General features: G+C 38.4%; 1 protein-coding gene across 11 annotated transcripts in view; it reads right to left on the bottom strand.

Moving 5' to 3' along the window:
- The window catches only part of LOC139453311 (thyroid hormone receptor beta-like), a 348,228-nt gene that overhangs the window by 32,811 nt on the left and 300,236 nt on the right, over positions 1-15,181 (bottom strand). For 2 of the 11 annotated variants that reach the window (XM_071234973.1, XM_071234977.1), the window contains exon 1: positions 4,705-5,097. The exons of the other annotated variants lie outside the window; for them this stretch is intronic. In XM_071234973.1, the coding sequence (XP_071091074.1) occupies positions 4,705-4,814 (110 nt within the window). In that variant the 5' untranslated portion in view covers positions 4,815-5,097. Of the gene's footprint in view, positions 1-4,704; positions 5,098-15,181 lie in introns of those variants that run through there. 11 annotated transcript variants of the gene reach the window in all.

Raw genomic sequence — 15,181 nt, 5'->3', positions numbered from 1 at the left:
CCCTTTCAACACATCCACCTCCCCTTCAACACATCATCTACCCCTTCAACACATCATCCACCCTTTCAACACATCATCTACCTCCCTTTTAACACATCCACCACCCCTTCAACACATCATCCACCCTTTCAAAACATCATCTACCCCTTCAACACATCATCCACCTCCCTTTCAACACATCCACCTCCCCTTCAACACATCATCTACTCCTTCAACACATCATCCACCCTTTCAACAGATCATCTACCCCTTCAACACATCATCCACCTCCCTTTCAACACATCCACCTCCCCTTCAACACATCATATACCCCTTCAACACATCATCCACCTCCCTTTCAACACATCCACCTCCCCTTCAACACATCATCTACCCCTTCAACACATCATCCACCCTTTCAACACATCATCCTCCCCTTCAACACATCATCCACCCTTTCAACACATCATCCTCCCCTTCAAAACATCATCCACCCCTTCAACACATCATCCACCCCTTCAACACATCATCCACCCTTTCAACACATCATCTACCCCTTCAACACATCATCCACCCCTTCAACACATCTTCCTCCCCTTCAACACATCATCCACCCTTTCAACACATCATCTACCCCTTCAACACATCATCCACCCTTTCAACACATCATCCTCCCCTTCAACACATCCACCTCCCCTTCAACACATCATCTACCCCTTCAACACATCATCCACCCTTTCAACACATCATCCTCCCCTTCAACACATCATCCACCCCTTCAACACATCTTCCTCCCCTTCAACACATCATCCACCCTTTCAACACATCATCTACCCCTTCAACACATCATCCACCCTTTCAACACATCCACCTCCCCTTCAACACATCATCTACCTCTACCTCTCCCCCAAAACCTATTCTGATTCGTTTAAATGCTATTTTAACCCCCCAATTTGTTTTACTGTTTACATATCAAATTTCTCCGAAAACAATTTCTTTGAATCTACTAACAAAAAGCGTCTATAACTTCATAAATAGAAATATTATTTACTGTTAGAGACACTCCCTACTGGATCTTTTCCATATTCAAGGATATATCAATCAACATCATGTTGAAGATAAAAATTTCATTGAAGGATTCAAGACCCGTCAAATCCAATACAAACCCTAACCTAGGATTATTAACATAAAATACCTTACTTTCTGAACCTCATGATCACCGTGGTAGGATCCAGAGATATTTTACTGTAAAATGGCCGTCATGCATTTCACACTGATGACAAATCATTTTATGCCTATCACATCACAGTGTGAAGGACGGACTCATGCTGACCCGTCCCATGGCTGTCGGTACACCAACGTCATTGTGTAGCAATATGTGATAAAGAAATATTACTGTGTCATGTGTTTATCATATCAAGTTGATAGATTTGTCTGCATAGTGGATCGTTCATTTCCCACTATCTGCGATACAGCTACCGCCATCCTGAGTCAGGTGCTACCCCTCTATAGTGACAACACAAGATATACTCCACAGCCCACACGACCAAATGGGTAAACTGACATCTGTTTATTTACATCCTGCTTGCAGTTATACTTTTGGAAATAGATCAAATGTTTTTGAAATTACCCCATATAAAAAAATAATATTTTTTTTATCATGATGCACTGTATATAAAACAAACAAATCATATTTTGATTATAGTACTTAAGAAATGGATAAAATAAAGAAAATGCAAGTATGACAGTTTGTATTTTTTTCTATCTATTACAACAATGAATTTGAAACTAAAAAACAAAAGACTCCTTTGTAAAATTGTTCTTTACCAAATCTCAATGTACATCAAGATTTTACTTTCATTTTTTTAATTCGGCTTATTGTAGTAGGTGCAGGTCATTCCAAAGCAAGCAAAAAGTAAAATAAAATCCAGCAGATTTTGATTATATTTGAAAAACAATATCTTCAAAATAATTACCAACATTAAAAAAAAATTTCCTAATTCATAATCATCTACAAATCATTGTGAAAATTCCAGAAAACATGGCTGATTCAATAAATTCAAAACTAAACACCATTGCCCTTGTTCAAAACTGTCCCCGTTTCAAAACAGTTCCTATTCTGTGGTCAGATATCATGAATTTAATTGTACACAGAAATGTGGCCACAAGTTTCTGTCAATATTTGATAATTAGAAGTGGCATGTAATTGTGAGAGTAGTTTGTAAGATTGGTTTAAATTCTCACAAGATCACACAAAAACTCCATTCCAAGGCATGTTAAACTCACTCTTATCAATATCATTATCAGAAGGGATTTGTCATTCTTGGAACATGATATTTACTCTTTGAGTCATGGTTTATGTAACATGAAGCCTTGTACATGGCCAGTTGACAAGTAGTTCTTTTCCAAATTTGTTGACAAACATTTCCCATTCTGGAATGGCAGAACCGTTGATATCTGGAGATTGGTTGTCAAGTAACGAAAACTTTACTCAGCGTAAATAACAACAGGTTCAGCATACACTACGACCAAATATTTTCAGCAGGCGACCTTCAATCTTTTTAAAACTTGAACAACTAGTAGTTCACCGGGGAGGTACACATTGCTCAAAGGTCAAGAAATGCAGGTTCCGTTTTTTAAATGTATGCCTGTTTATTTCAGCTTGGCTCTTCCAGTGTAGATCAGAATAATGTTTCTGAACAATTGACACAGTTTTTAATGTGGAGAATATTTTGCCATACCAAACTAATATTTTCTTAGTATACATAGCCTTAAGGAGTTATATTACCTTCGTTGGGCACCTTCTTTTTATTTATCATGTCATAAAAAATGATTCGGTGTCATTTATGTGTCCATAAATCAATAGGTCTTGTGTATTCATTCAGGGACAACGAAACTCAGAGAATTTTGCTTTCCTATTTTATATAAAAGTATGTAAAAAATTTAAAGAATATATTACAAATATTATTAAACTGCATTATAAAAATATGAAAATATTGTTCAGAATTAAAAATAAGTTTGTAATTTCATACTTTTACTTTAACTTGTAATATCCTTTAAAGCCAAAGGTCAATATGAAACAAATAGCAGTTCCAGTTTCTTTTATCCAGTCTTAGTAATAGCTGGTTCACATTCTTGGCTCCACTTTGGTGATTAAGTGCTACCATTTTTACAAAACACAATTTTTCCACCATACTCAGAACACAAAACATCAAAGGAACTTGCCTAATTTTACATGGCATTCTTTATTTTCCTTTTAATATAATTCCACAATTTATGCATGACATCTATCTTTACAATATGTTACCAATCTTATGTAGGCTGACAATAATCATGTTTCCAGACAAGGAATATATATTGACGCTGTTCTCCCACACAAAGGTTGTAATGTCTACCGAACAACTAGTTCGAAGCACTTGTGTGAAGCAGTCCTGGTTATGCAAATCATGTATCAGATCTTATTGGATATAGACACGATGATAAATACGATATGTTTCATCAACAAGTATAAATTAATTATGGGAATTTAAAACCCCATTTTTCCACATTTTCACACAAAACAAATAGTGGCATGTAATATGGACTTAATGGTTTTAAACCAACATCATAAACATAACAGTTATCTTAAGTATTAAGTATCTACACGCTAGCACCTGCCAATTTTGTGATAATAACTTAAAAGTCATTTTAAAATGTCATACAAAATTTAATTGTTTTTATATGTATTTTGCACCTCACATTTAAGCTATAAACAATTTCAGCAAATTATTTTTCACATTAATGCGGCTCAATCTCTATCAGACAACTAATACAAATAAAGCAGAAAATTATCACACATTGCTCTTTGCTAAGTTATAAAACATTTCAAGTTTGATTTGAGAAAAGTTTTACTTTGAGGAAATAGTTCCCAAACCATCCGTGATGATACAGAATTTATCCATTTTGAAATAAACTCTGTGGCTAACTTTTCTTTTCTTGCTTTCTTGTGGAGGAGGGGCATGAGTAATAGCTTCTTTTGAGCCGTGTTGATTCACAGTCTTCTACTTAACAATCAAATATGGCATCCAAAGAATTCTACATGCAATTTGTATGACATTTAAGATAATGTATAAACTTTAAGAATTTAGCAAAAATTGGTTCTTATTTTGTCAATACATTTCAACAAAATGTTCACTACTTGTATCGAGCAAATATATTGCAAAGTAGCTTTAGTGTTACCCACTGTTATCTAAAATAAATATTTGTTTCATGTTTCCCTTATTTTGTAATTAACAATATGAAACATGTTTATAAAACTATTATGAAATCAAGTTATTTTGACAAGATTTTATTCAACCATTTAAACAGAGAATTTCAACAAGTATTTATATCTATGTTTAAAATGATAGAAATAAAAGTCCTTAATAAATCATTAAAAGTCATACTGTCATTGTCTACAGAATCCACTATGGACATGTTGACTGCAGTCAGATGTCTGTGACAAGTCAGTCACACATACATCCTCGGCCTCTGGTATGTACTTGTCTTCTACACTGCTTCAATAATCCTCATGCTGGTATAACCTACACTAAAAACATGGCGACCCTGAACGAGACACCCAAACCTATTAAAAAACTTGTTGAAACTTCACAAGGAGTGTCTGTTTCCTAAATTCTGAGTGTATTGGTATGACGTGAACTGTAGTATTGTTGACATTCGGGTTGTGTTTGATTCTGAATGACTTACCATTTGACGAATAGGTCCCCAAAAAGACATGTGAACACGTCATTTGTTGCATCCATCCTCGGCCGGGGATGAGCATGATATTGTGTGGGTCCCGCGTACTCAGAAAACATGATGCTGCTTAATATGTCCACAAAGAGTTAACCACAACAACCTTATGATATCATATGGTCTGGGAAATCCACAATATACTGTCCCAACAGTCCAATGTCGATATATGTGGTAATGTCGCACGATGACAACCAGGCTGACGTCCAACCAACTCGATTCACTGAAAGCCTAGAAGTAACTCTCTAGGCCAGAAGGGTAGAGAAACCTCACGCTTCACCTCACACACTCACACACGCAGGCTCCCCGCACGACTTGACAGAGAGAGGAGCTCGCTGAGAAGGCCACGGTTTTCAGGCGAGAATGGGCTCTCACCACTCCAAGCTTTGTAAACAAACGATATTCCTGGGGTGACTTGGTACACTTTCCCGCCTCCGTCCAATCACACGCCGGCTTGGTTGGACTCAATACCGTGCCATGCTATGGGCACCGCCTCCAGGTCTACATACATACAGAATGGGCCTCGTGGAACAAGCCATTTAACGACAGGTAGGGAATGAGAACATAAAGTATGCTCCACCGAACACCAGAGCCATCAAGGGCTTAGCTGTAAGATAGGACTGTTAACTTCAAAGTTGGAGCTAGTATGTCAGTGTCCAATTTGCTTTCGTCCGGTCTGGGCCGACATTTATCAGCTGCTCTCCCACCCTGCCCCCTGTTATCTAATAGATCTGCCTCTTCTCAAAGCAACAACTTGATGACTCAAACCATGTGATAACCCGCATTATGCCATTCCCTTGTACTTCATTATAAAGCACAGGGGGGATACGGATTTATGTCAGCTGATTTGAGGACATGGAGACTCTTATGTCCACCGTTACTAGGAACTGAGGGAGGGACTGCAACGTGTGTGTGTGTGTGAGACGGGGCTGCCAGTGACCAAGATCCTTACAACCAAGCCACGATTTGATGAACAGAACATCATAATCAGCCTGCCTGCTTATAATGAGGTCATTATTATGCATGAATGTTGGGTAATACATACATAACCGCTGATGACTATATAGAACTCACTCGCACGTTTGTAGAGCATGAAGGGAGGTGTTTTTAGTCTCCAAGAACTCCTGCATGGGCTTGTCGTCAACTTTCTGACAGTATGACTGACAAGTACATTATTGAAGAATTTGGTAATCTTGTAGAAACCAGTAATATTTCTGTATTCACGTTTTATATGGCTTCATGTCAATTTCATATTCATAAGCATGAAGTCTGGGTGTGAGGGGTGATGGAGAGAGGTGAGCTGTGTGTGTGTGTGTGTGTGTGTGTGTGTGTGTGTGTGTGTGTGTGCAACCGCCTTCTCTAAATTAAGGTCACAAAAAAATTTCAGAACTAGAAATGTTCACTCTCCAATCACGGTGGTATTTACAAATATACAGAACAGGAACCTTCTTCCAAACATCCTGCTCTGGAGAAATTAATTCCTTGTTTGCTAAGTGACTTCAAAACCTGCTGGGAGTCACATTTCAGGGTCTTTATCAAGTAACGATTGTTGAAAGGAAAGTAGTTTCACTCACACTTCCAGGCCAAATTCTCTAAAATGAAACTATATATCATCAAAATAATCATACACAAAACTATGTTAACTTGTAAAGGGACTATAAGGTTGGGGTTACATATATCACACAAAACCATGTTTACTTGTAAAGGGACTATAAGGGTTGAGTTACATATATCACACAAAACCATGTTTACTTGTAAAGGGACTATAAGGGTTGAGTTACATATATCACACAAAACCATGTTTACTTGTAAAGGGACTATAAGGGTTGAGTTACATATATCACACAAAACCATGTTTACTTGTAAAGGGACTATAAGGGTTGAGTTACATATATCACACAAAACCATGTTTACTTGTAAAGGGACTATAAGGGTTGAGTTACATATATCACACAAAATGATCTGCACTAAGGCCACACTTTTTTAATTTTATGTTTCAATTAATTATTCCAGTTTTTCCACACAAGGTCGGATGAAATAAAAATAAAAATGAATAGCTACGTCAATCATTTATTCATTTACATGAAAGTCATTCTGACATGGAGTTGAAACTGCAGATGGCCTCTTGAATCACTGATAGTGATGTTGACATAGACTTTATATATAACATTTTACATTGTATAAGAAGGTCTATATCACTAGCGGGAGACATAATAAAAAAAATAAATTAAGTTTAATTTCTTTCTTTTCCTGCTGCTTTTCAGTAGGGGCAGCGACCCATGAAACAAAAAATAACAAATGTGAGGATTAATGTTATTGAAAGCTTTCTAGCCTTGAACTATGGACACTTAAAAAGACCTTCACAATGATGTGAAATAAATGTTTAAGGATATATCCTTCTGTGTATATTAATTTTTCTGACATACACAAATACATTTCCCAGAAGAAAACACAGAAGCCAGTCATGTTTTACTCAGGGTGAGCTGGAGAGGGATTCTGAAGTTTGGGCAAGTTATGTCTGGCTATTTATGGGTAGTTATAATGAGATTGAGTCATTACTTTGAGAATTCCTCTACCCTATCTCCACATGGGACACCCATGACATGAGGATCTGACAAACCCCTCCCATTCTACCTGTTACCATGAGGAGCCTGGCTCCATCGGCTCCATCGGCTCCATCGCTTACTACGGTTATAACAAACTCAAAAGGGAACACTAATTTTTGTTCGTAATAACCGTAGTTCATAACCGTAACACATGTCCGGGACTAAAACATATGTTGTTATATCTGTAAGTTCATTATAATCCTGTTTGTCATAATCGTAGTTAATTTCTGTAGTTACACATCAGTGAATGTCATATAATAATCAAACTCTAAATGAACACAAAAACAGAAGGAAAACACAACAAAACATTAGCCATCACATTCAAATGAGTAATCTAAATCCTGTCATCAAAGATGCAGCTGAACAGGAAGTACCGTGCATTATTTCACCACTAAGGACAAACTAACTGCTTATCAACAGTGTGACCCCTCACCTCGTCAGGTCATGGGACAGATAATCGGGATTCCAATATGATAGGAATATTGACTGATGACTCGGCACATACCTATCTCCATTCACTGTTAGATGACCTTGCAATGTCATTCCATCACAACAGATGATCCCTATCGCCTTGGGTGAGTGAGTGAGTGAGTGAGTGAGTGAGTGGCGGACGGATTGTTGAGTGAGTGAGTAGCAGTTGGATTGGTGACAACAATCCAACTGCTACTCACTCACTCACTCAACAATCCAACTGCCATAACTCACTCGGGTGATGGGGTAGCTTGGTGGTTAAAACATTCGCTCATCACACCGAAGACTTGGGTTCAATTCCGGACATGAGTACAATGTGTGAAGCCCATTTCTGGTGTCCCCACCATGATATTGCTGGAATATTGCTAAAAGTGACGTGAGACTACATTCACTCCCTCACTAACATCTTTCACTCACTCATTCACCAATTTTCAGGTCAGTCACCACCCACCGACTCACTCAACCCAGCCCCCCTTCCTCTCAATCTCTCACTTTCTCACATAAAACCTATGTGGAGAATCGAACCCAGCCTTCAGCCTGAGGAGTGGATACTTTAACCACTAGGCCATCCCACCACCCTCAACTGACATAGTTCAAGCCACTACTGAATAACTTGAGGTGGAGGTCAAGTCATGGACTCTCTATATTGTAATCTGAACTGTACAAAAGCCTAAAGAACAGTTTCTACAGTACTGCAGTGCATGGTACACACAGACACCAGCATCAGACTCTGACAGTGTCACTGTAGATAAAATCTCGTTATCGCAGGAAACATGACTACCACTGTTACGCGGATTACACTCAAATGACCTTCACCTTGATGGCAAAGTGGTCAAACACCATGACGTAAATGATTCCATCTGCTATGATGACCAGAAGTTGATACTCTACGTGTCATGAATGGATCCCGCTAATCTTTGACTCATGCTGCAATGGAAGGTGGAGGCATCTACGTAAACATGGGTTCAGGAAGTCCGTGAAAAATTGAACCAATGGAAATCACACCCTCCACACTCCCAAATAAACCACAAGTCAATTTCATTTGTCAGAAGGTAAAATAGCAGTTTTCATTCATCCTAAATTCAGTGTGTTGTATTTGGTGTGGTGAAAATTGACACATAATTTGATGATTGATGAAAACTATCCTCCCAATTTCATGCAGATGATACAGATATGTTTTTCAGACTTTGTTAAATGTGTCCATCCCTATCTTCAGGGCAGCTAAATGTGACAACATCTCCAAGTACCTGAGTTCTCTGGCACAGAAAACGACCCTCTATTCAGCAAATATTTAGCTGGTAATGACAATCTTGATATGATTACTGCATACTTGGCCTGAACACCGCCCAAACCAGGCCTCGTCTCACCACAATCAGGGGCCTGTGCTGAATGAAGCTATGGATTTACAAAATATTTGCCTGTCCAGACACTGATTGAATACGTCTATCTAGCAATCATTTATGAAGAATAATATTGATCCAATACATTAATCTGTACACATTTACTTGGTCAGATGATAATGGCAATGTTTGTGTGCAAAGCTAAGCATGCTGTTGAAGACATCTCTACTTCATAGCACAGTGACTAAACTGTTCGTGGGTGGGTGACAGTTAGTCAGCACCACCGAGCTGTCAGTTTGACACAATTACTGACAAGTACTATGACAATAACAAGACAAAACATATCTGAAAAAACTTGCAACACTCTTGATGAATAAGAACTTAAGTTTATCTGACTAGAACACAATAAACAAGTAAAAAGTTATTACCTGCTTTGTTTATTCCTGAACCTATTCATGTCAATTACCTCCTTCTTACAAAATGAAACTTAATACGTATACAAGAATATGGTGGAGAAACAATGTAATGTACATGTGTCAGAGATATACTTGTATGAGTAAGATATGATTTGTAACAATAACATTGTCAATCCATCATCACATGCTAGGTACAACACTCTCACTGGGAGAACTAGACATGCACAAGTCACAAGGCAATAATAAGTTCAAATCATAATTATAGATTATGTAAATAATAAGAACAAGTTGTTCCTTTTAAAGACTTGAGTCCTTAGACTGTCCACATATCTAGACTTGACTTTTGGCGGATAGAATTAGTACCCATCCATGGACTTATCTTTCAGTACAGCCTTGGAGCAAGGCTAGAGGAGGACCTGGAATCGTGTCAGACTGAACTGCACCAACATCGGGTTACGCAGTGCAGAAAAATGCACACAAAAGTACATGCATATGCCACTGACACTGCAGCATATCTTGTTTTCACTAAGCATCACGTCATCTTATACATACAGCTTAATGTCAGTTTTTCTACTGCAAGTGCCATCCATATCATGTCGACTGAACTCGCTGGGTCTCGCGTTGTAAGAGTTATTATCAGCTTCCTCTCCACGCCACCAAAACATCTCAGAGCCTCATCCTCCGTACCAGATCCTCCTCACACACATCTCGTTTAACACCAATACTTTATGAGAATCTTATCCCTGAACCATTTGAATGTTTTTACCCTGTGGAAACCCCATTGGCAAGGAAAATTGTTTTGAGCATCAGTTATAAAGATGACGTTTCAACTGCTTCATATTACCCGAATGAGACTAATTCCGTGAGGGCCCCTTGCATCCTACTATACATCTAACTGCAGTGGGGTAAGTTTGCAGGCGTTCCAATTTCTGGCATGGCGCCAACTGACATGTGGATTGAACAGAACGAGAAGAAGATGAGTGCCATGATAATGGAATAAGTTTTTGGGGAGCCACCACAAATCGCAATACTTCTCAGCGTGAGAGACGTTTATGAAAAATGGCAGGTATTTTGGCCTCATCAGGCAGGCTGTCAACACCAGGGGTATTTGGGCCTTGTGGTCCTTGTAACCAGCACAGGTCAACCTGGTGCAGTGGTGTACCAAATATCCCGGGTTTTTGCTCCCGAGTTCTGTTACAAACATAACAGCCAGACAGATGTACACGATCTGGGGAAATATGGAAGCCGATTTCTCTAGCCTCAAGTCCTCCCAAGATTCCAGGAAATGTCTTGCATGACAAGAAAAATAAAGCAAATGCTAGTCTTAATTGTACGTTCTAAAGATTGTCTAACAAAAATATATCTTTGAAATACTACAGCTAGGACTGTTTAAACTTTGTGTACTTGAAACTTCTCCTTTGAGAAATGGAGAGTGTCGCATATGAAATACGAACAAACAGTGGGAAAGTCAATAAAAACTTTAAAATTCTGACAGGTTTGAATAATTCTTCGATAAATCATGCAGAATATCTCCGGATGTCATCCTAAAGAATATATTGTCATCCTTATAATTTTCTACTTGTAATGAGGTACAAGGTGAGGTTTGGTGACCGACATCTGTTAAACCAGAATATCTGGTACAGAGGCCTTTGGGAGCATCGAGCGTGTGCGCTAATGCACCAGACTGGGCAACAACAAGTATTATCTTTTAACATCTTTCGGTATGATGTGGCCGGGGATCAAACCACTGACCTTCCACTTCTGCAGACCTTTCACGACACAACAGGGGTATGAGGGGTGTGAGGGCATGTTAATATTCTATAGAAGGTATTATGACAAAATAGTGGAAAAAAGACAATTGCAGAGGACCGTGGAAGATTGTCGAGTCAGCAATAGTCCAGCCTCATCAAAGTGGCATATAAACAATCAAGGTAAAACCAGTGATTGACAGCATGACCAATAATCCAAACCATGGTGCCAGGTCACACAATCTGCCAGGTAACATATTTTAACCACTCAATCCTTAGTCCACGTGTGACACCAGGAGACCTGTTCTGCCCTGGGACCACAATGGGTCTGATTGCCTGGGACTCCTGAAGACGTCCTCTGACTGACTTAGAGTGTTACTGTACCGGAAGCTTGGAATCAGTAAATCATAAGGGAGGGAACAGACAGAAGGCTAATAAACATAACCAGAGTGTTGTCACACCACCACATCCCTGCTCCTCAAGTCCCTGGCTGCAGCTATATATAACCCCAGGTGACCTGACCAACATGACTCAAGGCACTTCAATTACAATTGGGATTCTTACAATTTCTCATCTCACTGAGACATCATTGAAATCTCTTTCTACATCACAGGAACCTGGTGAATATGAACTGCCCTTCACTTTGACAAAAGGTCAACCCAATCACAGGTGAGGTCAAAAGTGAGGTCCATGAAGGTCATTGCTGAACTGGAATGAGATCTCAAGGTCAAAAGGCTGTGCTCTTAATGTAATTGTTTGACACACACTAAAATCAAAAAGAGATTGTGCTTTCCACTTAAGCTTTTTTAACAATATATCTATTTGTGTTATTACACTCAGGAGTGAGTGAGTGGTTTTACACTGCTTTTAGCAATATTCCAGCATTATCACTATGGGGGACACTAGAAATCAAACAATAGTTATCATTGTGCATAATTTTAAAATACTACCTCTATATTATCAGGAGTAGCAATGATGTAACAGAGGTAGGGTATTCGAAGGAATTATGGGTTTCATACATTTCACCCTTGCAGGGAATCGAACACAGGCCCCTGGTGTGATGAGTGAATGCTTTAACCACTAGGCTACCCCACCACCTAAGGTCTTTAATATACAAAAACAGCATTTCACAAAAAACTGAAGTACATCAACAGGCAACATACACAGTAATCCATTTTTATAACAGCAAGCAATATGTGTTTCTGGATACTTCAATCACTGCTCTTTGCATTGCAAATAACCAGTGATCTCCTTCAGTGACTAGCTCCATATCTACCTGGTGGCAAACATTATCTCCTATAACCTACAGACGGTAGGCTTGTCACATTGTCATTGTTACTCTGATGGCTTACATTTCTTTAGTACTTCATGCTAGGTAAACAGAGCTCAGTGGCCCACATGTATTAATATCCCAACATTCTTGATCAATATAACAGTCACAGTAAAGATATGCCTTGTCTCTTAAACACCAAGCCCGATGATCCACAGAAAATAGGAGTCCTAAATAAACAATTATGTCACAGATGACCCAGTTAGTCAGCCATAAAAATTCATGTTTGATGTAGGTATTTGTAATTTATCTACTGAAGCTGACAACACAAAATTCATTCCGCAATGATTGCTTGTCGGTGGTGCAATAGCCGCTCTATTGACATCTACCTGGAGTTGTCTGTGTCATAGGCCTGGCATTGATCTCTTATTTAAATATTGACACGCAGGCACACAAATCAATTATTGCCTTGATATCCTAGCATGAAAGAAACACAAGGATTATGATTAAATATTCATTCATTAGACAGTTTGTTGGCGAACTCCACCTGGAATAGTTTTATTGACAAGATAGTACTCACTTAAATTCAAAATTGTCTTGTGACTAAATGTGTGTTTTATGTGTAGAAACAAATTTTAATGTGACATGCATGGTACTGGTACTTAATTGTCCCGAACCTATCATGGTCAACAAGTCATGGTCTTCATAATCATTGTCTCATACTTATACTATTTTACTACCAGTGTCTCATACTACCTGTAGACAACTATCATTGTCTCATACTACCGTTAGATAACTATCAGTGTCTCATACTACCTGTAGATAACTACCAGTGTCTCATATTACCTGTAGACAACTATCAGTGTCTCATACTACCGTTAGATAACTATAAGTGTCTCATACTACCTGTAGACAACTACCAGTGTCTCATACTACCTGTAGATAACTATCAGTGTCTCATACTACCTGTAGACAACTACCAGTGTCTCATACTACCTGTAGATAACTATCAGTGTCTCATACTACTGTTAGATAACCATCAGTGTCTCATACTACCGTTAGATAACTACCAGTGTCTCATACTACCTGTAGATAACTATAACGCTTTATGCTATTGGGACACATCAAGGATCAGGAAAATATCGCAGAGATTTTATGTCATATTTGAACTCGTAGGGACTGCTTCCAGGTTGAAAACTGCATTGAACAGGGTGTTGAACTGAGAGTCATTGTGGAGGGAATCGGAATGTGGGACAGCTGGTGTGAGTTTTGTTGCACAATATTAAATTGATTAAAATGTGGAACCAACAACAGTTTCTGCTGTATGCATGAATTATTGTAGACATTAACACAACATACCACCAATAAACTATCTACCGCCTACACAAATACAATAGCGATGCATGAATTATTGTAGACATTAACACAACATACCACCAATAGAAAACTATCTACCGCCTACACAAATGCAATAGCGATGCATGATGCAGAACCAGTCCTAACAACCAGGATACCTGAATGATGTCTATGTACCAGTATTGAAAAATGTCATCAACATAACATCATCACAGACCCAAGCTGAGCTGCATAAAACACCCACGCCAATATGTTTGTTTGTTGCTTAATGCTGTACTCAGCAATATTCCAGCTATATGATTGCAGTCTGTAAAAGGATCCAGTCTGGACCAGACAATCCAGTGATTGACTTCATGGGCATCAGTGTACTCAGTTGGGAATCAAAGGTATGCATCAATCAAGTCAGCAAACCTGACTACACAATCACCTTAGTTGCCTCTTATGACAAACAGGGATTGTTGAAGACCAAACCTTCACGGAAGCATGCCAATATGGTTGTAAGCATACACTCTTTAGGGGCAAACAATATTTCTTTAGTTTGACAGTTACTTTTTATAAAAAAATGGTTATTTTTTTATGAAATTAAAGTTCCCACCAGTGGCACCTGTCACAAACACATGCAAAGGCAAATCCGATATCCAGACAGCCTCTCCTGACAATTACTTCACTTTCCTGACCTGAGTTTCTACTATTATGAAAAAACCATTGTAAACATACACAAGCCTTTCGGCGAAGATTAACTTGTTGACATATTCTCAATTTCTTTATTTGAATAGTTTTAATTCCCTACTTGAGTTTCTACATAATTAAACAAAAAAATGGAAGGATTCACCAAAACATGATATGAAATATTCATTGAATCATACAGTTATGTGCTTAAAATTGTTTGTTTTCTTCCACCAAAACCATAGTCATCAATCAGTCTGAAATTCAAGGACATACGTAGGCTACAGCTTGTCCATGTACAGATGTGCAAACATACAGGCTTATACAGTACTCGTGGGCAAATACTGCTTTCCTAAGGCCTCATCAGGGTTAATGGAAATGTGCATCAAGAGGACAAGAGGACAAATGGATAGGTAACCTGTTTTTATCACAGCTTTGAGGTTCAATATGATGAAACTTTCACAGAAATGTTTTCATGATTTGATAACTAAACAAGACAAAGTAGAATCATTAACTTTCCAAAATATAGAAAGACAATCATAGGTTCCTGCAAATCCAA

Source organism: Haliotis cracherodii, unplaced genomic scaffold (assembly GCF_022045235.1).
Source record: "Haliotis cracherodii isolate W230 unplaced genomic scaffold, xgHalCrac1.p SCAF_9, whole genome shotgun sequence".
Lineage (NCBI taxonomy): Eukaryota > Metazoa > Mollusca > Gastropoda > Lepetellida > Haliotidae > Haliotis > Haliotis cracherodii.
Note: the sequence above shows the minus strand (reverse complement) of the source record. Positions and strands in the feature narration are given on the sequence as shown.